The 25,241-nt window shown below is 38.4% G+C and overlaps 2 protein-coding genes across 2 annotated transcripts in view; both read right to left on the bottom strand.

Moving 5' to 3' along the window:
* Rex2 (reduced expression 2) overlaps nucleotides 1–23,820 on the bottom strand; it is an 87,190-nt gene extending 63,370 nt beyond the window's left edge. The window contains exon 1 of the mRNA XM_030253012.1: nucleotides 23,390–23,820. The gene's annotated coding sequence lies outside the window, so the exon portion shown is untranslated. The remainder of the gene's footprint in view (nucleotides 1–23,389) is intronic.
* The window catches only part of Zfp993 (zinc finger protein 993), a 478,623-nt gene continuing 459,340 nt past the window's right edge, over nucleotides 5,959–25,241 (bottom strand). Inside the window, exon 7 of the mRNA XM_030253976.1 lies at nucleotides 5,959–7,881. Within this exon, the coding sequence (XP_030109836.1) occupies nucleotides 6,675–7,881 (1,207 nt within the window). The 3' untranslated portion in view covers nucleotides 5,959–6,674. The remainder of the gene's footprint in view (nucleotides 7,882–25,241) is intronic.

Genomic DNA, 25,241 nt, shown 5'->3' with positions numbered 1-25,241 from the left:
GTTCCCAGACCGAGCAGCAGCCGGTGATTCCAGCACGTCTGCTGTTCACACTCAGTGCCTCATCCCGAGGCAAAGGTCTCTGTTTCTCACGAAACTTCGCGGCTGCAAATTTCAGCACAGAACCTAGCCGGCTTACAGAAATATTTTTGGACAAAAAAAATCTCACCTCCAAGTGGGTCTTCGGAGACGTGGGTGGTCACGCCAATCCCGGACGAGCCCCCAAATGAAAGACTCCATGAGGAGCCCCTCGCTCAGGCCTCAGGACAATAGCGGACACCCAAGAACTCACGACAGACCGAGCTTGTTGCAAACCACATGAGGCTTTATTCGGGGAAAGCCAGAGCTCTGGGGACGACTCATATCCCATGCAGGGGTAGAGGAGTCGTCCTCGAGGGAAAAGAGTTTCCAGTTTTTATAGGCCCTCGGGGGGAAAGGAGAAGGGGGAGATTAGGGGATTTCCAGATTTAAACAATATCTATTCTAAAATGATTGATTCCTCAAGAAATGAGTATGGGAGGGAAACAAGGAAAGAATCTAATGAAGGTACAGCAATGGGCACACACCTGGTCAGAACATTGGCAGACACACAGGTTCGAGGAGTGACCAAAGCATTGTGCACCTCTATTTTTCTAAATCAATGAAGCCAGTTCTACTAACAATAAAATCTATTTTACCAATTTCAGGGCTTCTATGACCTTTTACATTCTGCCAGGATCTTTCACAGTCACAATCAAAAGCAAAAAAATCGATCTCCAACCGTCCAATGTCTGGGATCCAACTCACGATCTTCTGGGCTCCTCCAAGGGCTTGGGTCACTTCTCCAGCCATGCCCTTTGTAGCACAGGCGTCGTCCTCTAGGCTCCAGATGCCTGTACTCCACTGCTGCTGCTGCTCTTGGTGGTCATCTCATGGTACTGGCATCTCCAAAACACTGCGTGACCCCTTCAGTCCTGGGCCTTCAATTGCAACTGAGGCTACACCTTCACCAATGGCCTTCCATGGCCTCTCACAGTGCCGAGCCTCAGCTGCTTTGTGTGACCCCTTCATGCCTTCAAAACCAGTACCACCTGGGTGACCCTTACATATTACCAAGTCCCACTGCAGCAGGAGTACAACCTTGGCAATCTCTGGAACACAGCCTCTTTGTGCTTTCAGAAAACACTTCCCAGAAGATGTCACCTCAATGATGCTGGTCTCTTTTTAATCACTGCTAATTTCTTAGCTCCAGGCAACCAGCATCAATAGTCCCAGTAATGCAAAGTTTTTGCCTCAGTAGTTCTGGTATCTTGTTAATCACAGCTGATTCTTCAGCCCCAGCTAACCAGAACTACAGAATCTTCACAATCAAAACAGCAATGGCCCTGAAAAGAGTCTTTAATTTTTCCCTCTGAAATTTCACAAACCAGACCTCCATCTTCTGCAGTGTTCTCAACATTATCTTCCAAGCTCCTACACAACATCCAACAGAGCTCTTAACAACGGATGGATCTTCAAGCCCAAAGTTCCAAAGTCCTTCCACAGTCCTCCCCAAAACATGGTCAGGTTGTCACAGGAATACCCCACTCTGCTGGTACCAATTTGTCTTAGTCAGGGTCTCTATTCCTGCACAAACATCATGACCAAGAAGCAAGTTGGGGAGGAAAGGGTTTATTCGGCTTACACTTCCATGCTGCTGTTCATCACCAAAGGAAGTCAGGTCTTGAACTCAAGCAGGTCAGGAAGCAGGGGCTGATGCAGAGGCCATGGAGGGATGTTCCTTACTAGCTTGCTTCTTCTGGCTTGCTCAGCCTGCTCTCTTATAGAACCAAGACTGCCAGTCCAGAGATGGTCCCACCCACAAGGGGCCTTTCCCCCTTGATCACTAATTGAGAAAATGCCTTACAGTTGGATCTCATGGAGGCATTTCTTCAACTGAAGGTCCTTTCTCTGTGATAACTCCAGCTGTGTCAAGTTGACACAAAACTAACCAGTACAGCCATGTTTCTGGTCAAAGTGAGAAATGCTTAACCTAATTGCATCATTATGTGCTGTGCCTTGTGTGGATAGGCAGATACTGTCTAGACACACGCAGCACAGACTGAGCACACATGGACTAAGTGAACACTGCTCAGGACAGAGTGGTGTGGTGGGCTTGGGAACCAAGGCTCTGCATGTTCACTTATGTCCGTTTATTCAAATGCCTGTTTCACATCACTCCGGCAACTCTTAGTTCCTTCCATTCCCCTGAAGAGGATTAAGAAACATTGAGCAGTCTTTGTGGGGTAATAACTTTTTGCCTAGATTTACTTTTTTCCCCAATCTTTAAATTTTACTTAGCTAAATAGTTTTTTATAGTTTTATTTTGCATATGTGCACCATGTGAATGTCTGGTGTCCACAGAGGTCAGAAGAGCATCACATCTCTTGGAGCCGGAGCTGTGTGGATACTGGAAGTCGAACCAAGGTCCTTTGCAAAGCAGCAAGTGTTCTTAAACATTGAGCTGTCTCTCCAGTCTCTCATTCTGTGGTTTAAAATCATGTATGGTGTTGTGTTATTTAAGAAGTATACATTGCATGCTGAACACATTGTCAATCTGTATTTATTTTTACAGACATGTATCACCATGCCCAATTTAACGAATTTACTTTCTATTTTCCTTTTTGTGTGTATGGGTGTTTTGCCTGCATGTGCCTGTGCACCATGTGCATGCCGTACTCACAGAGACCAGAAGAGGGCACCAGATTCCGTGGAAATGTGCATGACCTTGTGGGTGCTAGGAACCAAACCCAGGTACTCTGGTAAATCAGCCAGTTCTCTAACCACTGAGTCATATCCTCAGACCCTTGTTTTTTAAGAGAAAGTTTTTGCTATGTTAATGGTAGCTGGCATCAAACTTGTCATCCTCTTGCCTCAGCCTTCTTAATAAAGTTATTAAATGTTTGACATGAGTTATTTTATAAACTTGCACCCTATGTCTTTGCAGAGAAAATCCCTTTAGGAGAGTGTCATAGATTTTGATCATGTGGTGATTTTCTTACATTGCTGACATTTAGTGGTGTTTGCCAATCAGATCTGCCCTGACTGCTGGAGGGCTGTGCTTTCTCAGTCCCAGAGTGAGAGTAAACACTCAGATCACACACACACACACACACATGCATGTGGCTGTGTCCAGGTTTCCAATTTTTCTTTTTTTTTTCTTTTTCCTTTTTGTTTTGTTTTTAAAAGTTTATGAATGTGTTTTACCTGTACGTGTGCAGGTTTGTTAGGAGGTCAGAAAAGGCCATCATATCCCCCGTTGTGAACAGTCATGGGAGTGCAGAGAGTTGACCCAGGTTCTCTGCAGGAGAAACAGGTGCTCTTAGCCAGTGGGCCAACCCTCCAGCCTGGGTCCAGCCTTTTATGTAGGTTCTGAGGATCCAAACCTCAGGCAGTCAGGCTTTGTCAGGTTCTTTACCAATAGAGCCAAAACAACTTTTTATTTTTGAGATAGTATTTATTTTGACTCAGCTTTTTAAAGATTTATTTATTTTATGTATCTGTGTGCACTGTCACTCTCTTCAGATAAAACATAAGAGGATATCAGATCCCAATACAAATGGTTGTGAGCCACCATTTGGTTGCTGAGACTTGAACTCAGAACCTCTTGCAGAACTGTCAGTGCTCCCACCCACTGAGCCATATCTCCAGCCTAACTAATTTTTAAAAAAGATTTTTTGGTTACCTTTGTTATATACACAGGGACACATACACGCATGTACGCATACACACACACATGCTGCACATAATATACCTACACACAGAAACATACATGCACACATGCACACCACACTGCTAATACACATGCAAACATACACTGTACACACTGCACATACACATGTAAATGCACACAAACATACCACACACATATGTATATGCATACAAATGTGTACATGCCACAAATACACACACACACACACACACACACACACACACACACACACACACACACACACACACACAAGTACAGGTACCTGCAGAGGCCAGGAGAGGGCCTTGTGCTTTGAAGCTAGCTCTAAGTGTCCCGCTCCAGTCTTTTTTTTTTTTTGGTACATACTTTTCATTGCTCCTTCTGTGTGACATTTAGAGCTACATCACAGTTTTAGTGAGGTTGCCAAGGATATGCTGCCAGTGAGTTTATATACATTCCTGCATTTTAAGAAGTGATTTAGAGGCTTGGGGAGGCAGCTCAGTAATTAAAAACATGGTGGATCAGAACTGAAACTCTAGTTCCAGGAAGTACAATGTCCTCTTCTAACCTCTGTGGGCACCAGGCATGCATGTGGTAGGGGACAAACACACATGTAAGTGCACCCTTATACATAAAAATAAAATGTTTTGAATAAATTAAGAATAAACCTCCAAAAGGAGAGTAGTGACTCAGGCTGAGAATGTGCTAGCCTGGTACCACAAACCTTGCATTCAGAGCTCAGACCCATGTCACACGTTGAGGAGGCACACGCTTTTAGTCCCCTCAGCATTTGTGAGGTGGAAGCAGAAGGATGAAACCGTCAGGCTCATCCTCTGTAACATAGTCAGTTTGAGGAAAACCAGCCTGAGCTACATGAGACCCTCTCTTAAAACACGAGGAGGTCAAAAATGACTGTGGTCCAGGATTCTGGGGTTTTAAATTTTTAAAGTCAAGGAAAAATATATGGAGTGATATGGATTTGTTCCTTCTACCATTTGATTTTTTTCTTAGATCCTAATTTACTGAAACTTCTTGAATTTAGGATAAATATTCTAATATCATATTGAACTCGGAGTAAAAGTACTTCTTTCAGTACTTCCCAATGTATTTCCAGGATGGTTGGATTTCTAAACAGTACATGAGTATGCACCTCATCTAAGATTTACAGATTCATGATATTTGTATGAATGAACTCATACATGAATTTAAGATGAAGATAATACCTTAGTAGTGAGTTGTTGAGTTTTTGTTCAGAATGTATATTCTGAGATGTGCAAAATATTAGCATTCTGCAGATGATTTAAGAAAAGAATGGAAATCTATTTCATTCCTTACGGTAGAGTGGAGTATTAAGGCACAACAGGACCAGACACCACAATGTCTTGTAATATGTGTCAACGGTCAGCATTTTTTTAAAAAGATTTTTTTCAAAGATTTATTTACTATACATAAGTATACTGTAGTTGTCTTCTGACACACCAGAAGAGGGCATCAGATCTCATTACAGGCGGTTGTGAGCCACCATGTGGTTGCTGAGATTTGAACTTAGGACTTTCAGAAGAGCAGTCGGTGCTCTTAACCACTGAGCCATCTCACCAGCCCAATGGTCAGCATTTTTCTGAGACTTATAGGACTTTTGTTCAATAAATGGGAATTAATGACTTCAGAACCATGCAGACACAGCAAAGTCTGGATAGCTATCCTTGAAATCTATGTATCCAGGTTTTCATTTATTTTTGTAGATTTTTCTTTCATACTTCCTTGAACTCAAGAGAGAGCAGACTTGTTGCTGAGGCTCTGAAAGCTTCTACGTATTTTCTGTTTCTTTTTATCTTAGCCTAGTAATACTTGCCTGGAACATTGAACTGAATCTTACGTATTTTAGTTAACACAAAGCACCATATGTAAAACAGTATTTCTAACTTTTTAATGCTAAATACTGACATTGAATTCAAATTATTTTAGGGTGGGCAGACTACCCTACACTTCAATGAATGATTTCTTAGTTTTAAGACACTTGGAAATATGTGTTTTCCTATGCTGTTAAGCAACCACTGTGACAGGGTCGTTACATCCCAAAGGTATTGTTATCCACCAGTTAAAAATCACCACTATTAACTTTATGATACAGGTTTGCAAAAATGTTCATGACTTCAGTCTATGTTTTATTTGAGGCATTTCCTGGGAAGGTGCAACATATATTCATCTGAGTATCCCAACTGCAAATTGGAAACAACCAAAGCAAATTTGTTGAATCTTTCAGTTTTATTGGAGTTAGTTACAGGACAATAAAAATATACAAAATGCTACCAGTTTTATTACCTATTTTGAGGGTTGTATTAAAGACCTTAAATAGTTTCCTTTTGAAATGGATTATTTCTGTCTCAATGAAAGTGTTATACAATACTATCTTCTGACTTCCTAACTTATCTTCATCTTATAACGTTTGAGGGTGAACAAGTAAAAAGGTGTCATGAAAAGCTTTCTACATTTTCACATTTTCAGAGTTTCTCCCAACATAAATAGTTGACATTATCTAAGATTTGAACATTGCATGAATATTTTCACAAGATTTTCATAATCATACTAATTCTCTAGTGTGGAGCCTCAAGTGTTGTCAAGAATACAACATTTTCCCCAACAAAATTCTTTACCCTAAAAAGTTCTTAGATGTTCTCTCTGACCTGAAATGAAGTCAAAGATATTTCTTCATACAATGCATGAGTTAAGTTTCTAGCCTGTAAGTATTCACTGTTACAGTCTAGGAAATAGGCCAAAAGGAAAGGATTCATACCTACAATATATTTGAAAAGTTTGTCTTCTCTAAGTATTCTCTAATGAATTTTGAGATGATATATCTTGGTAAAGGATTGTCTCGTTCACTTCATTTATAAAGATTCTCTACTGTATGAAATAACTGATGATTTCTAAGACTGACATTGTGAGTATTGTATTTGTCACATACAATCTATTTGTAAGGTTTCTCTCCTGTATGAATTTTCTGATGAATACTAAGATGGGATTTCTGGGTAAAGCATTTGTCACATTCACTACATTTGTGAGGTTTCTCTCTTGTATGAATTCTCTGATGAATTATCAGATTGCCTTTTGTAGTAAAGCATTTGTCACATTCACTACATTTGTAAGGTTTCTTTCCTGTATGAATTCTCTGATGAATACCAAGATGGAATTTTCGGGAAAAGCATTTGTCACATTCACGACATTTGTAAGGTCTCTCTCCTGTATGAATTCTCTGATGAATTTTCAGAATGTTTTTTTCATTAAAGCATTTTTCACATTCACTGCATTTGTAAGGTTTCTCTCCTGTATGAATTCTCTGATGAATACTAAGATGGGATGGTTTGGTAAAGCATTTGTCACATTCACTGCATTTGTAAGGTTTCTCTCCTGTATGAATTTTCTGATGAATTCTCAGACTGCTTTTTACAGTAAAGCATTTTTCACATTCACTGCATTTGTAAGGTTTCTCTCCTGTATGAATTCTCTGATGAATACTAAGATGGGATGGTTTGGTAAAGCATTTGTCACATTCACTGCATTTGTAAGGTTTCTCTCCTGTATGAATTTTCTGATGAATTCTCAGACTGCTTTTTACAGTAAAGCATTTGCCACATTCACTGCATTTGTAAGGTTTCTCTCCTGTATGAATTCTCTGATGAATTCTCAGACTGCTTTTTTCAGTAAAGCATTTGCCACATTCATTGCATTTGTAAGGTTTCTCTCCTGTATGAATTCTCTGATGAATTCTCAGACTGCTTTTTTCAGTAAAGCATTTGCCACATTCACTGCATTTGTAAGGTTTCTCTCCTGTATGAATTCTCTGGTGAATACTAAGATGGGATTGTTGGGTAAAGCATTTGTCACATTCACTGCATTTGTAAGGTTTCTCTCCTGTATGAAATCTCTGATGAATACTAAGATGGGATTTGTGGGTAAAGCATTTGTCACATTCACTGCATTTGTAAGGTTTCTCTCCTGTATGAATTCTCTGATGAATACTAAGATTGGATTGTTTGGTAAAGCATTTGTCACATTCACTGCATTTGTAAGGTTTCTCTCCTGTATGAATTCTCTGATGAATTCTCAGACTGGTTTTATCAGTAAAGCATTTGCCACATTCACTGCATTTGTAAGGTTTCTCTCCTGTATGAATTCTCTGATGCATAGTAAGATTGAATTTGTTTTTAAAACATTTGTCACATTCACTACATTTGCAAATTTTCTCTTCTGTATGAATTCCCTGATGAATACTAAGATGGATCTGATGGGTAAAGCATTTGTCACTTTTACTACTTTTGTAAGGTTTCTTTCCATGATAAATTCTCTGCTGACTTTGTAGGTTTTCTCTCTGGGTAAGATATTTGTGAAATTCACTACATTTGTAAGGGTTCCCCGCAATATTGTCTTTTTTCACCATGACTTTATGTTTAGAAACAAAAATCTTGTCTAATTCTGCATTTCGGTTGTGTTTTTTCTTCTGCATGTTAATTCCTTGATTGAGACTAATGGTAGAAAACAAACTTAAACTGTTTACAGAGTCATTGTATTTGCAAACTTCTTTAGTGTTCCTGGGCTTAAGTCTTTTTTGGTTCGAGAATTGAAGAGCATCAGAGCTGTGATTAGTTTTGTAAGGTGTACACTGGAGGGATTCAAGAATGACATTGCTAAGCTTGTCCCATTTAGAAGACTTCTCTTGAATATTCATGTGTTCATGGACAATGTACTGGCTGTCTTGATCCAATACCTTCCCATTCTTTCCATGTATGCAATGATTTTCTGAAAAAAAAAGGGGGGGCAATTAGAGGTGACATGAATTACTTATATAAGGAGTAAGGGACTCAATAATCAGTGAGCTTATGGATTCGTACTCTCAAGAAAGGTCTCTCTCTCTCTCTCTCTCTCTCTCTCTCTCTCTCTCTCTCTCTCTCTCTCTCTCTGTGAATCATTACATGTATCCTCAGAAGAACCTCAAATATGATCTATATCAAATGACTGGAAATGATAATACCCTGCTAAATGTTATTTTCAAATTAGACATCATACCACCTCAAATATAATAACCCAGAATTGCTCCAAAAGAAGTGACATGATATGTACTCACTGATAAGTGGATATTAGCCCAGAAACTTAGAATACCCAAGATATATCATACAATTTGTGAAACACATGACACTCAAGAAGAATGAAGACCAAAGTATGGACACTTTGCCCCTTCTTAGAATTGGGAAAAAAAACTCCCATGGAAGGAGTTACAGAGACAAAGTTTGGAGCTGAGACTGTCATATCTGGGGATCCATCCCATAATCAGTCTCCAAACACTGACACCATTGCATATACTAGCAAGATTTTGCTGAAAGGACCCTGATATAGCTGTCTCTTGTGAGACTATGTTGAGGCCTAGCAAACACAGAAGTGGATGCTCACAGTCAGCTATTGGATGGATCACAGGGCACCCAATGGAGGAGCTAGAGAAAGTACCCAAGGAGCTAAAGGGATCTGCAACCCTATAGGTGGAACAACAATATGAACTAGCCAGTACCACTCGTGTCTCGTGTCTCTAGCTATATCTGTAGCAGAAGATGGCCTAGTTGGCCATCATTGGGAAGAGAGGCCCCTTGGTCATGCAAACTTTATATGCCTCAGTACAGGGGAACACCAGGACCAAGAAGTGGGAGTGGGTGGGTAGGGGAGTGAGGTGGGGAGGATATGGGGGACTTTCGGGATAACATTGCAAATGTAAATGAAGAAATTACCTAATAAAAAAAAGAAAACAAAAAAGAATGAAAAACAGGCTGAAGGGAAGGCTATCCAGAGACTGGCCCAAAGAGATGCAGATCCTTGCAGCCAACCATTGAACTGAGCAAGGGGACCACAATGAAGGAGTTAAGGGAAGGCCTGAAGAAGCTGAAGGGCTTTGCAACTGTGTAGGAGGAACAACAATATCAAGACCCACAAAGCTCTCAAGGGTCAAATCACAAAATAAAGAGTACACATGGAAGTACAAATGGCTCTAGCTTTATATATACCAGAGGATTGCCTTATGTGGCATCAACAGGAGGGGAGTCCCTTGGTACTGTGAAGGTTCAGTATCCCCGCATAGGAGAATCCTAGGGGCATGAGGTGGGAGTAGATGGATTGGTGGTGGGAGCATCATCAAAAAAAACAGGGGGAGGGGTGGGATATAGAGCTTACAGACAGGGAATGGAGAAGGGGCATAACATTTGACATGTAAATAAATAAAATGACCAATAAAAAAGAAAATTATACTTTGCATAAGCTGGACAAATAAATGATCCATCTGTAGTGAATTTCCCGAAAGTAGAACTCTAAACAATATATCTCTAATTTTATGATTACAATTTGATTCAGAGTGACACTGAATCTGATATAATTTTGCTCAGGTATAAATTTATGATATAGCCCATAGTGTCAGAGAAATCACTAAATAGATTTGTTTCAACATCCAAAATGCTAGGGTAAAGATTATGTTGTCCCAGATCTAAACACAGAGATCAAATGTCAAAAAGTTAAATAAAGAAAACAAAATTGCCCAAACCAACAGCTCTATATCCACTTGAAACCTTGTATATTTTTACATTCATAAATAAGGGTACATTTTAATGCAATAGTAAGATTTTTATAAATGCAACTATTATATGTATAGAAATATAATTTCTTGTTCTGGATATTTAAATTTTTTCTTGAACTTTTTTAACTTCACTGAAGCTAGATAAGAGATAAGGAGTGACCTCAGAGAATATAGCAGTGGTTACTTTTCCAAAGAAAGCAGAGAAATGTAAAGGAAACACAATGAAAAAGTTATGATTTTAACTAGAATTTCCCTCATTCAGGAGTCTCTGGATATCTCAGAGCATTTACATAAGCACATAGTAGGAACACTCAAAGAAAGAAACATGAATTCAACAAGAAGTTCATTCTTACCCACAAACAACAGATTGTTGTAATTCTCCAACATCACTTCCATGTACAGTGTCCTCTGAGCAAAACTGAGACATTCCCATTCCTCCAGTGAGAAGACCAAGGCCACGTCCTTGAAAGTTAACAGACCCTGTAATGGAAAACTACCTACTTGATACTGGACAAAAATGTTTTTCTACTTAAAAAAAGAAGTACCTAAGATATCCTTTTTTTGCTGTGTGTGGTGGCAAACGCCTTTAATCTCAGCACTTGGGAGGCAGAGGCAGGCAGATTTCTGAGTGCAAGGCCAGCCTGGTCTACAGACTGAGTTCCAGGATAGGATAGCCAGGACTGCACAGAGAAACCCTGTCTCAGAAAAAACAAAACAAAACAAAAAAACCCAAAACAACAACAACAAAAAGATATCCTTTTTTGATGCAGATGAAGAAGGAAAATATTGAAGGATAAATGTTTTCTGAAAGTGTTATTGAGATGTGTCTGAAGATACGAATGGCTGCTCTTCCACTGACAATCTACAGAATGACTTATTATAATGCTCGCATTTAGAATGGCTCTCTAAATAAATACAAAGAAAAGTAAAGAAAAGAAAAGAGAAGAGAAAGGCTCTCATCTTCAAGAATTTTCTGTGATTTACATAGATGTTCACAGCAAATGAAAGATTTGCTATCATCATTCTTTTCAAAAATTTTGGTGTGCAGTTTGGATTGTATACTGTCTTTTTTTTAAAGATTTATTTATAATTATATCTAAGTACACATGTCTTTGGACATGCCAGAAGAGGGCATTAGATTTCATTCCAGAGAGTTGTGACCCACTATGTGGTTGCTAGAATTTGAACTCAGGACCTTCGGAAGAGAAGTCGGTGCTCTTAACCGCTGAGCCATCTCTCCAGCCCTGTATACTGTTTTTAATGTCATTTATTATGAAATTTGATTCCCAGCACCCACATGGCACTAAACAGTAGATTGTTAAACCCAGTTCTTTAAAATCCAATGATCTCTTCTGAACACTACTGACAGGAGGAATACATAGCACATATGCATACATTCAGGCAAATTTAAGCAACGTATATTGAAGAAAAATGAACTTTAACTTTATTCAAAGAAACTTTCTAAACTACTAATAGACTTCCTTATATTTCTTTTTCACTGAGAATGCATGATATAATTTCAAATGCAGTAAACATTTATAGAATATAACATGTACTTTTGATGTCTAAATGCCGTAATGTACCTTTATGAAATATGGGTTGATATCAAACAGAATCCCAGTGTCCCATTAGAGATAGTCAAGTTATGATAAAAAAATATGCTTTCAAATTTTACAATGTCCACTTTGTTCAAATATGGACACTAGCTTAGTCTTATGTGCAGCTGTGTCTCACATTTGTATTACAACATGTCCATTTGACAATCTGAGGCCTAAGTTCAATGCTGCACGTTCTAGAAGAAACAGGTAGAAAACAAAATGCAGAAATAATGGATTGACAAAACGACTAAGTATTTTTCTTTAAACACAATAAACCTGCAACATCAGGGCATCCACTGAACGTTCCATATGACACAGAAAATCAAATGCTTTTGGAAATTATTTTACAACAATGTATTCAAAACCATAAAATAGAAATAAACAGTTTTAGAGAGCTTTAAAATTATTTAACCACATGGCGGCTCACAACCATTCATACGAAATCTGATGCCCTCTTCTGGAGTGTCTGAAGACATCTACAGTGCACTTACGTATGATAAATAAATAAAGTATTTTAAAAAATGGTGGAATCTGATATAATTCATTTTCCTTCAGGAGCAGATTTCTTGTTTGATGGGATGCTGGATAACAGCGTTTTCATGTATTATAAATTCCTTCACAATTACGGTGCCTCCTCATAAAAGTTAATACCCAAATACAGCATTGATAGGATAAATCTTTTCCCACATTACAATGAACACATAAGAGTCTCCATCTCTGTGTTCCACAGATACAAAATATTTTTATCATACATAGGGATCATTCCTAACTGTTAAAATGTTGATATGAGGGGTCAGCAGTACTGAAACTCATTCAGGCTTCACATTTCCTCTCATTCTCTTTCCTGGATGGTTTTTTGTGTCCTATGTAATATTTCCAGATCATTTATAATTTTAAAATAATGTTTATTGACTTTAATTTCATATGAAATGTTATTTTTGCTGGCACGTAGCTCTGTTCACATGAGAAATGCAGGCAATGGTAAAACATATTCTCAAAAAAAGAGTTCTGGAAGGAAAAGAAGTCCCCAGGCAGGTACAGAAAACTGAATCTGAATACTGCAAGAAGAGACCTTAACTGCAGAGCCACACCTTTGACTCTTAATTAGCTCCTGTGGAGACATAAATAAATATGCTTAATAACAATTTCATTAATACCATATGGTCTTTCACTATAAAATGATTAGATATGTATGTATACGCAAATATCATATGTGGCAATGCATTCCAATGAAGTATAATAATTTTTGATCAAACTGTGTTTTAAAATTGAGGGAGAATTATACTAAATATTCATTAAAATTTAATAAATTATTCCTCATTTATTAACCTAACTGAAAATTTCAGTCTTCTAATTATAACTTTTTTCTTCAGAATTTGACCATATGTATATCATAATTACACTTTTCATAGAGAAGTATGATCTATCATTCTTCTTCTGTTTATCAAAAATTATAATATACAGACAATATATTGTCTTTATTGCAAATATGCCTCAAAAATGTAAACCTGTGCCATGAACAAATGACTAAAGGGGAAAGGTACGTGCTGTTTCTACTTTAAAAACTAATCTAATTCTCTCTAAATATATAGCAGCTCACTATTATGTCTGAATTCAGTCCCCACGGTTTGGTGCTGTTCTTATGGTTTTAGGGGCATAATGTATCATTCAGTGTACGTAAAAACCTTCAGATAAACACTTATGGACTTAAAGAAAATAGTATCGTAATGAAAAATAGAAACATTGCCACAACCCTTCAGTTTTCCCTATGTAATGCACAGCTTGGCTGAAGGGGATTAGCATAGACTGATTCAAGCCTTTCCCTTCTAAAGAAAAAGACAAAAAATAATAAAGGAAATTCATTTAGTTTTGAAAATTGGTGGTTTATGCACAGCACCATAGCTATCCTCTCTAGAAAAATCTTACTAATATAGTTCATGTGATGAAATACAAAGGTGAAAAAAACAGGACTTAAAATTATTTCTGAAACCAAAAGGAGGGATAAATATCTATATATTGTGAATTTTCCACAGGGACAGTGTCTCTTGAGATAAATAGATTTCAGGTGTGAACATTAATTACTGTGTGACATGAGGTGTGAAAAAAGTGTCAGAATATTGAAATCTGTATCAGCTCACAATCACACTAATGGTAAAAGAAAGACATTTTCCTTCCATTATCTGTGACCCTAGGGAGCTAATAATACATTTACTATTAGGATTCAAGACAGTGGATCTCTTATAATTTTCCCTTCTACAAATTCTACTCTTTCATATCTTCTTTAGTGATGTGAATTTATACTTATTTCTATACCCTCATTCACAAGCTTGTGTTTAGAAACCTGACCATCCCTGAAATGCAATTTATGTGGCACAAGAGACCTCACCTCACACTAATACAAAAGGACAGAACTTATTCAACATAGAAAATATCCATCAATCTGTTCTCTGAGCATCATTGTAATAGATCCTATTTGAGACATGCAGATCTCTAATCCAAGGGAATTATATATCCTCAGAATATAAAAATCAAGTTAAAATATAAAGCCATTATATGCATGAAAGGGAAAAACATTAAATTCTCATTATTATAAGAGAAAATATAGAGCATAGAAAAATATCCCTTTAGATAACATTCAACACAAAGAGATTAAAACTTTTGGATGACTTGAATAAAAAGAGATTTTTTTTTAAAAAGAAATGTGGAAAGGACACTGACCTGTGGTGTATTTACCAGACACACACTCATTCTTGTTGTGGTCCTTCTCCCAGGGTCCAGTGAAGAACAAAGTTTGAATTCTTCTTGAAATTTCACATCAAGGTCTGAATGATTCAAAGATGAAATAAATATAACACCATTACAGACAATGCTAAACCACATTTATATATATATATATATAATATATATAATATACTATATATTATATATATACACACACATGTATATATATAAACATTAAAAACAAAATGATATGAGGAATCTTGACAATGTACAGTCACGAAAGTAAGTAATATATTTAGACTGTAACTGTAACCTAGTTCCTTCCACCACCCTAGATTCTCAAAGTTTATTCACAACACCTGATATGGAAATCCCTGTCACCTGACCTAAATGACACACAGCAAAAGAAAATTGAGAGACTGTAGCTAAAGCAATTTGACAATGTTAATAAAATTTCCCTAACCTAAATCACTAATCCAATACCAATTCTCATGACAAAATGAATTATGAAACAAACTCAAGAGGCAAAAGTCAAAATATAATCTGAACACCATTCAATGTGGACAAATGTCATAAAGAGGGAACAAGCACAGGAATTCAAAGAAGGCAGAAACAAACTTAATGAAATTCCAGAGAATTCCTACAAGTGGGTAAGAGAATTATCATACATATGCTGGATGTAAACATCTTATCCAAAGATATAATTTACTGGTTTGAATTAAGGTCAGCCTACAAAAGAAATACAGACACGGCACTGGAAGCTCAGGCCGAAAGAGTGAATTTATAACTGACATACTGCTATATGTAGAAATATGGAAATGTATTTAAATTGTTGGTGCTTTCAGCCTAAGTCAGACAAACATGAATTGTAGAGGGAAACTGCCAATTCAGAGAGAGCTGAATAAAAAGCCAGCAGTGGGGAAAAGGCAACACTGTAAAAGAAGGAGGAAGTGGAGTTATGGAAACCCATGCTGTCATTTACCATGGAACATGGAATTATGAATATATGACAGCATGGATACCCATCCAAAACCTTCCTCAGAACATACATGAAACACAAGGATAGGATGAAAACATGAATAACAAGGGATGGGGCAGGGATAGAAGAGATGGTAACTATGTAAGCACTCTGGGACACTTCATGTGGGAAGGCCATTCACCTGAAAACGCAAGCACTAGGAGATTTAGTTAGCACAGATTAGAGTAAACTCTAGGAGCTCTGTAATATCTGAAATACCAAAGAAACCAGATAATGCAAATCCTCTACCAGAATGTTTCTCTGTGAATATTCTAATAATTGTAATATGCATGAAATGAGTATAATCCGTAATCAGTGTGATGGAAAATTTACTGACAACAGGAATTTCTGTAAAACAGAAATTGGAGATGCAGGGAAAAATACATTGCTGTCATAGATTTATAATACTCAAAACTTGATGCCCTGGGCATTTGTAGACAGACAGCATCAAGTGTGTAATTAAAAAATGGGCATAGGAATACATGAATTTTCAGGGAGTAATGAGGACATTTTTCAAAGTATGTCACTTCATGATTCTTACCTGTGACATACAGGCTGAGTATCGTTGTCATTTCTACCAGCAACAGAACATAAATTCCTGCTTCAGTGACAGATGCTGTACTTTAAGTTCAAAAGGAGGAAATACATAAAATTAAAAAAAAAAGAAATACATAAAATAAATGTGTGTCCTGGAATTGTTTTGTCTAATTGTATAACAGGAAAAGCACATCTTCCATTTCATGGAGACTGAACAAGAGCTCATTCTAGAATGGGAAGAATAACCCATGGGTTTACATACTTTCACCATGAAGTCAATATGAACACTAGGGCTTCGACTTTAAATCTTGCAACTGACATTTCCTCAAATACATACCTGATTCTGAATAGACATAATTACACATGCTTGAGCCTTCCAGTCAAAGTTTACTATCACTTGTTTCATCACATCTGTTTTAAAGTAGATAAACTCAAATAGCAACATGCAGTGTGCAAACATTGGCACTCTTGAGTACTAGAAGGCCATAGCATTGTAGCCTAGCATTCCCGAGGAAAGTCTCTTAGATATTGGATTCCTGCACTCCCACCTGTATCTGCCTATTGTCACATCTAAGTGCTGTAACAATGTTTATCTCTTTCCAGCTGTCTTGTCCTAGCCCTTACCATCAAAAGAGGTGATATTATATTAGCATACAGTAGTACTAAATATTTATCCATAGCTTAAAATCAGGAGAGCATGGAATCATATTTTTCAAGCCCTGAGAGAAAATAACTGGCAACTGAAATGTTAAATTCAGAAAAGTGGCTATAAGCATTGACAGTGTAAAACATATACTTGAACATAGTTTTTAAGTATCTATATAATATTAGACACCTTTTTACTCAAAAACCTACATAGAAAATAAACTAATGAAAATATGCACAAAAGAATAAGACATAACATTTTCATTAGAACTTCGGAAATAACACATTTTTTTTTTGTGAAGAATGAATGAATATAAGAAAACTAGGAAATATTCCTCATGTACTACATAGTAAAGCTCTCTCCCATACAAGGAATGGAGACAATAAGAACCATATTTTTGCCACTCATAATGTCTGCAAACCTTCTAGATTGCAAATGCTAAGGAATACAGTCTCGCAAAGAACAGATTTTCATTGACCAATCAGCAAAGAAGTTCAAAATGAAACTCTTGGTAGAAGTCAGAATAGATAGCACAGCTATCTACATAATGAAGACTATTGTTTGTGAATCTTAGTTTTCAGTTAGGGAAGAAATTCTGCCAAACTAAACTATTGTGTAGGGATATTCAAGCCTGTTCTGACTTAGGGTGTGGTTCAGCACAAGGCACACAGCTTTCCTCACTGTGGTTGGAATACAAGCAAGCCTTTAGGATTTGCTTTAATCCCAAACAATGAAAGTACATTTACTAAGTAGAAGGAGGTGCACATGTTTGAAAGTGTTGTCTAATTGAATGGCAGAAAATGTGAAATATCAGAGAAAGATCTTAGAGAACAGGATATGCCCAACACTCCTGAGGTGAGAGAGGAAGGGGAAGCTACTTGAGGAAGAGAAAGACAGTACAGGAAGAAGAGAATGGTAAAGGAATACAGTAGAGTGCATGGGCAGCAGTACAGTACAGTTGAGAGAGTAGAGCCACAGAGAGGGAGAAGGACACAGTTTTACTGGGAGAGTTTTACAGAGTCAGATTGAAGAGAGAACATGCTAGACACGGGCAAAGACAGAATGAGCAGGAGAAAGAGAAGAAGCCAGAAGATTTAAAAAAAGATTGCTACAGTTAATTTAAGGCCAAGCAGAGCAATTCAGTGTCTGAGAACCAGGCTGAATGAGTCAGCTGGAAGAGTAGTTTGAGCCTGAACAGCTGAGTTGAACCATCCAGTTAAGAGTTCAAATGAGGCTGGGCAGTGGTGGTGCATGCCTTTAATCCCAGCACTTTTCTGAGTTCCAGGCCAACCTGGTCTGCAGAGTGAGTTCCAGAGCAGCAAGGACTCTACCCAGAGAAACCCTGTCAGAAAAACCAAAAAAATAAAATTAAAAAAAAAAAAAAAGGATTTGAAATGAACAAAGAAGAAAGGGGGAGCTTACTCAGCAGGAAATTTCAGAGGCTGAAAACACTCTAGGACTAAATAAGATTACTTAGAGGCTAGAGGCTTACAGGACTAGGCCATGGTAATTAGACAGAGGCAGTCAGCCTCCCAGACAATAATTATAATAGGAGAATAAAGGTTAATTTTACAGTCCTGTGGAAAATCTAATACCACTCACTATAAAAGCTTTCTAGAATGTAAGGAGAGAGAAACACACCTCAGAAAACAAATGGAAAGAGACTTGAAACTAAACCAAACAGTCCAGAAAAGGCAGAAAAGTCATTATTCCACCCTTTTTTTTTCATTTTTTTATTTGATATTTTCTTCATTTACATTTCAAATGTTAACCACTTTCCTAGTTTCCTCTCCAAAAATCCCCTATCCTATTGCCTCTCCCCCTGCTAACCAACTGACCCTCTCTGGCTTCCTGGCCCAGGTGTTCCCCTTTACTCTGGCATAGAACTTTCACAGGACCAAGGGCCTCTCCTCCCATTGATGACCATCTAGGCCATCATCACCTACATATGTAGCTAGAGCCATGAGTCCCACCATGTGTTTTCTTTGGTTGGTGGTTTAGTCTCCAGGAGCTCTAGGGATACTGGTTAGTTCATATTTTTGTTCCTACTCTGGGGCTGTAATCCACTTCAGCTCTTTGGGTAATTTCACTAGCTCTTTCATTGGGGACCCTCTGCACTGTCCAATGGATGACTGTGAGCACCCACTTCTGTATTTGTCAGACACTAATAGAGCCTCTCAGGAGACAGCTATATCAGCCTCCTGTAAGGAAGCTCTTGTTGGCATCCACAATAAAATAAGGCCAAATTCAACAAACTGCATCAGTGTGAACACAACTCAAGGACTTAAACTCGTGTAGACTGGACCGAAGATGTGATTCAGAAAGCAAGTGCATCTTCTGGAGAAGAACAACTCAGATCAGACCATCCACTCTGTCAACAAATATTGTGGATGGACTCTCTGGTGGTAGCATTCAGTGTCCAGAAACTGCTATGCAGACTGGGGCAGTAGGCAGAGTTATCAATGGCCATACCCAGATTTGTATCCTGTGTGCTACAATCTCAATCTGCAAGGCAAGGCATGGCCTCCAGTATCATACTGGCAAGGCTATCTGTGGGTAACAAAAGGCTTTCATGTTCAAGCTGAGACTGGCTCCTCAGGAGAAACATACGTAGACTAAACAGAGAATCTGGCTAAAATCCAATGAGGAAGGTCACAGGCCCTGGGAGGGAATCCAAGACTGACATTTGCTTCCTGTGTAAATGGCCCTTTTCAAACACATTAGCTGATGCTGTTTTCAGTCTGGGTAAAAGAAACTTTGATTTCAATGGGCAACAGCAATTTCCCAGCATCAAAATTAATTAAATATTGACATGAAGTGACAGCTGACAGCACTGCCTACCATGGGAAATCCATATCATCACATCTAATATTCTTAGTGAAATCTTTCAGAATCATTAATGAAACAGAAGCTGGCAAGACCAAATTCATGTCCTCTTTGTCTTTCTCTTCCAAATTCATGTCCTGGCAGGTGAGCCCCACCCCAGCCCTTGTTCAAAGCCTCTAACACACCTGGATCCTTCAATAGAGTCTCCTTGGCCTTTACCATCTAGGGCTCTTAGAATTGATTTATATTTATGCAGATTTGGCTGAGAAAATGGAGACCTGAAAATGGGAAAATATCATTCAAAAGAACCTGGACCTTTTCATGTGACAAAAATGAAGGAGGCCAACACCAGGCGAAAGGATAAACATGAAGGAAAGAGAAGATATCATGAGAATGTCTCTTTTTCCCTGAGGATTTCAGTTTACCCTAGAGTCAGTCACACAGTTAACACACAGAATCCTTTTCCCAGAAACACTGAGGAACAAGGAAGAATGTGAGAAAACTATTATGACATGCAGGATCCAAACTGTTGAACTTCTCCAACAAGAGATCTCTGAAAAAGCCCTGAATGCAGGGTCTAACAATTACCACACCTGCAAGAAGTCCACAGTGTAGCACTCAACAAACCATGACTGTGTATGGGCAAAGTGCTTTTCATGAAACAAGGAGTCATTTTTCTTAAGAAAGTGAGCAATTATAATTATTTTAAAGTTGCTGTTTAATTTTGTCCTAATCCATAGTAAGTTTTCTATTTATAAAAATAGCTTGGCCTAGAGTCATCCTCTCACAGCATGCTGGGCTGAACCTGGGAGGATTAGAATTCAGGAGGAAAGGCTAACTGGGGTAACTATTAACATATCAATGAAGACAGGGATTGGGATGGTGCTTTCTTGGCTCCTGGTTAACTCTTGGCCTGACCTCTATTCTCCTTCTCATTTTCAATTCCCTTCCCCCCACCTGCTGAACTGGTTCAGTCTGGACCCAAAGAGATAACTCTAAATGCTTTCTCCCTCACGCTGAAATGCCAAAAATTAACCCCACCCAAGAACCCAATTATTAGCCCAAAAACCAGCTATCTTCTTGCAGCTCTGCAGGTTGCATGTCTTAGGAAAATAATAAAGCCTTACAGAAAACGACAGGGCATATAAAACTGGCAGTAGGAAGTGACCAAAGTCCATCTCTTGGTCAAGATGTAATATTTTAAAAAGCTTTCCAACATTGTAGAATTGTTTTTTCTCTGACGACACTAAGGGTTAACAGAACCTACTATATATCTTCTCCTCAATTGTACATTGCTGCAATCCTGTCTTCATGCTTCAATGAAACCTAAGGTGTAACATTAATAACTAAGACTATGAAGATGCATCTCTGGATGCTGTATTTACATCAAAGAGTGCATATGCCTCAGTGTGAAACTAATGGAGACTATAACTTTGTTAGGTTAATGTTAATGTTTACAGCCATATGATGGTGCTTTATAATGTAAATTTTCTAATTCAATCAAATCTCCACCAATGCCCATATGACAAATATCTACAAAGCTCTCTCAGGATGCCTACTCAGTTCCCTGGAGAAAGGGAAATGAAATGGCAAATTGAGGAACAGGGGAGTTAAGAAAGCATGAACGAATTTGAATTACAGGAGCTTTATAAAGGCTTTTGCAAAGACAAACCTCCCGGTATACAAACTCCAGATGCAGCCAAGGATCTACAAGGATACTTTAGAAAAATATTCTGGCAACCAGAAAATTGATTAAAACATCATCATGAACCCAATTCACAGGATCTCAAACTTCCTGACAATAGTAAGATATCCACAACACAATTGTGAAGAGTAGCGACAGAAAATGCACCCTGCTCCACAAGCCTGCCCTGCTCCTCCCTATTTCATAGCCCAACAGCTCCTCTGACCTGAAAGGTGACAGGACCAGCTGCTCAATGTCCTAGGAGGCCAGCAAGGAAGTTTTCAGGTTCTGCAAATACTAGGCACTAGTCTTCCTCCAGGACTTCCTGACCATGAGGCAGCCAAGGTACAAGGACAATGCTGAAAAGATGGAACTTCCTGTCACTTCTGCCTGGTTCCTCAGAGCCCCTCCTTCTGAACACGCCCAATATTCAGCAGCTTCCTGCAATTCTTCTAAGCCCACCTACTTCAGGACCTTTTTAATTAGCTTCCCAGTTCTTCACAGCAATTTTTATTATTTTGGATTTTTAATTGCTTGCTTACTTAATTCATTGATTGATTGGTTGGTTGATTCTTCATTTTTATTTTGTCTTTTTCTTAAACTTATCTAATCATGCATGAAGCCCACCCTCCCCAGCAGGAACCACTCCTCCAATTCTGTTGCAGGCTGCCTTTCACACAACTTCTCTGGAATTTCTCTGCACAGCTTCCCCACAATGTTGCTGCCAGACTAGACCAGAGCTGGATGTACTAGGACACTGCACCTGGGTTCTGAGAGTTTTACAGACTCAGACTGAAGAGAGAACATGCTAGGCACAGGCAAAGACAGAATGAGCAGGAGAAAGAGAAGGAGCCAGAAGACGAGAAAAGACTTCTACAGTTAATTTAATTCCAAGTGGAACAATTCAGTGTCTGAGAGAAGAACTCAGCTAGGAGAGGAGTTTGAGCTGGAAAAACCGAATTGAATCAGCCAGGTAAACATTGAGAAGGAATAAGAAGGTGGGGGGAGGAGGGGCTTTTTCAGCAGCAAGTTTCAGAGGCTGAAAACACAACAGGCCTAGATAATACTGTATGGAGAGTAGAAGCTTACATGACTAGGCCTAGGTTAATAGATGTAGGCAGGAATCCTCCCAAATTACAGTGACAATAGGAGAATGAAACTTACTTATACAGCCCTGTGGTAAAAAGTACACACTGCTCAGTATAAAAGTTCTCAAGAATATAAGAGAAGAAGCATACCACAGAAATAAGGCAAGCAGACTCAAAACTAAAACAAACAGGACAGAGAAGGTCAAAAATAATTATTCCACTCTAATGGGGATTAATGCAACACAGAACATCAATAAGAACACAGGTCAAGGACAGGAAAACATTTAGAGTGGACAGAATAGGTGATTCAGAAAGCAAGTAGACCTTCTGGAGAAAACCACCTCATATCAGACACTGTCAACAGACATCTTAGACACGCTGGTGGTAACTTCCATAGTAACAAAAACTGATAGGCAAATTGGGGCTGGAAGCAGAGTTATCAATGTATATACTCAGGTTTTCAACCTACTTGCTGCAATCTGAATCTGCCAGACAAGGCATGGAAATTTTTATGATACTGGCAAGACTATCTGTGGGTAACAGGTTTTCTGTTTCAAGCTCCACAGGAAAAAAAAAATCCATAGATTACAGTGAAAATCTGCCTAAAAATCCGGTAAGGAAGGTCACAGGCCCTAGGAGGGAATCTACTGATGATATTTGCTTTATGTATAAATTGCCCTTGTTACACCCATAGCCTGATGCTGCTTTCAATCTGGATAAAAGAAACTTTGATTTCAATGGGCAGCAGCAATTTCCCAGGATTAAAATTAATTAAATATTGACATCAAGTGACAGCTGACAGCATTGCCTTCCATGGTAAATCCATATCATCACATCTAGTATTATTCTTTTCCAGAATCATTAAGGAAATAGAATCTGGCAAAATCAAATTCATGTCCTCTTTGTACTGACAGGTGAGCCCCACTCCACCCCTTGTTCAATACCTCTAACATACCTGGATCCTTTGTGAGAGTCTCCTTGACCTTAACTATCCAGTGCTCTTAGTGTTGATTTACAGTTATGGAGATTTGACTAAGCATATGGAGACCTGAAAATGAGAAAATATAGTTTAGAATGAACATGGAACTGTTCATGGAACAAAAATGAAAGACGTCAATGCCAGAGAAAAGGATAAATATGAAGGAAAGAGAAGATATCATGAGAATACCTATTTTTCTCCGAGTATTCCAGTTTACCCTAAAGATGTGAGAGTCAGCCACACAGTTAACACACATACAGAGTCTTTTTCCAAGCAACACAGAAGAGGAGGAGGGAAGACTGGAAGAAAATTATTCTGACCCAGAATCCAGATAGTAATCCAGTAAGTAAGTGATCAAGATTATTCAAAAGATGTTGTCTAATTTTGTCTTAATCCATAGTAAAAGCCTGGCGGTGGCACACCTTTAATCCCAGCACTTGGGAGGCAGAGGCAGGCAGATTTCTGAGTTCGAGGCCTGCCTAGTCTACAAAGTGAGTTCCAGGACAGCCAGGGCTACACAGAGAAACCCTGTCTCGAAAAAAACAATTAACAAAAAACAAAAAAAAAAGAAAAGAAAAAAATCCATAGTAAGTTTTCCACTTATTAAAATACCTACTCCTGAAATCATCACCGCACAGCATGCTGGGCTGAACCTTGGAAAAATTCAAAGAAATTCAGGAAGAATGGCTACCTGGGGTACCTGTTAACATATCAATTAAGTCAGAGTTGGATAGGTGCTTTCTTGGCTGCTGGTTATCTCTTGACCTGCCCCTCTATCCTCCAACACATCCTCAATTCCCCTCCCCCCACCTGATAGCCTGGTGCAGTTTGGAACCAGCCAGATATCTCTGAATGCTTTCTCCCTCAGACTGAAACGTCAAAAATTCACCTCACCAGGTATCTTCTTGAAGTGCTGCGGGTTGCATGTCTTAGGAAAATAATAAAGCCTCATAGGAAACTACAGTGGACTATAAAATGCCTGTAGCATTTGACCAAAGTATATCTCTTGGTCGCGATGTATTATTTGATAAAGCTGGCCCACATGGTGGAATTGGTTTTTCTCTGGTGACACTCAGGGTTAACAGAACCTACTATATATCTACAAGTCTGATAATCTGTCTCACACACATTCTCTATGAATGATTATTATTCACCTGACTACATTTTCTTTTCAGGGTCTTCTTTCTTTTCTTTTCTTTTGTATTTATAACCACCTATTGAATTCAATTTTCATATCCTATGTTGTCCTCATTTCCTTAAGGAAATTTCTCCTCACAAGTACCTTGCTGCAATCCTGACTTCATGTTTTATTCAAACCTAAGGTGTGACATTAATAACAAAGCATATGTAGACACATTTCTCAATGATGTATTTACATCAAAGTATGCATATACCTCTGTGTTCAGATAACGGAGACTATAACTTTGCTTGGTTAATGTTAATATTTACAGCCATATGATGGTGCTTTATAAGGAATATTTTCTAATTCGATCAAATCTGTACTGGTCCCCATATGACAAATACCTACAAAGCTCTCTCGGGATGCCTACTCAGTTCCCTGGAGAAAGGGAAATAAAATGGCAAATGGAGGAACAGGGGAGTTAAGAAAGCATGAACGAATTTGAATTCGAGGAGCTTTATTAAGGCCTTTGCAAAGACAACCCTCCCGGTATAGTATACAAAGTCCAGAGAGGGCCAAGGATCTACAGGGTTGTTTTAGAAAAATATTCTGGCAACCATAAAATTAATTAAAACATCACCATAAACTCAATTCACGGGAACTCAAACTTCCTGATAATGGTAAGATATCAACAACAGAATTGTAAGG

Source organism: Mus musculus, chromosome 4 (assembly GCF_000001635.26).
Source record: "Mus musculus strain C57BL/6J chromosome 4, GRCm38.p6 C57BL/6J".
Taxonomy (NCBI): Eukaryota; Metazoa; Chordata; class Mammalia; order Rodentia; family Muridae; genus Mus; species Mus musculus.
This window is presented reverse-complemented; position numbering and strand designations above follow the sequence as displayed.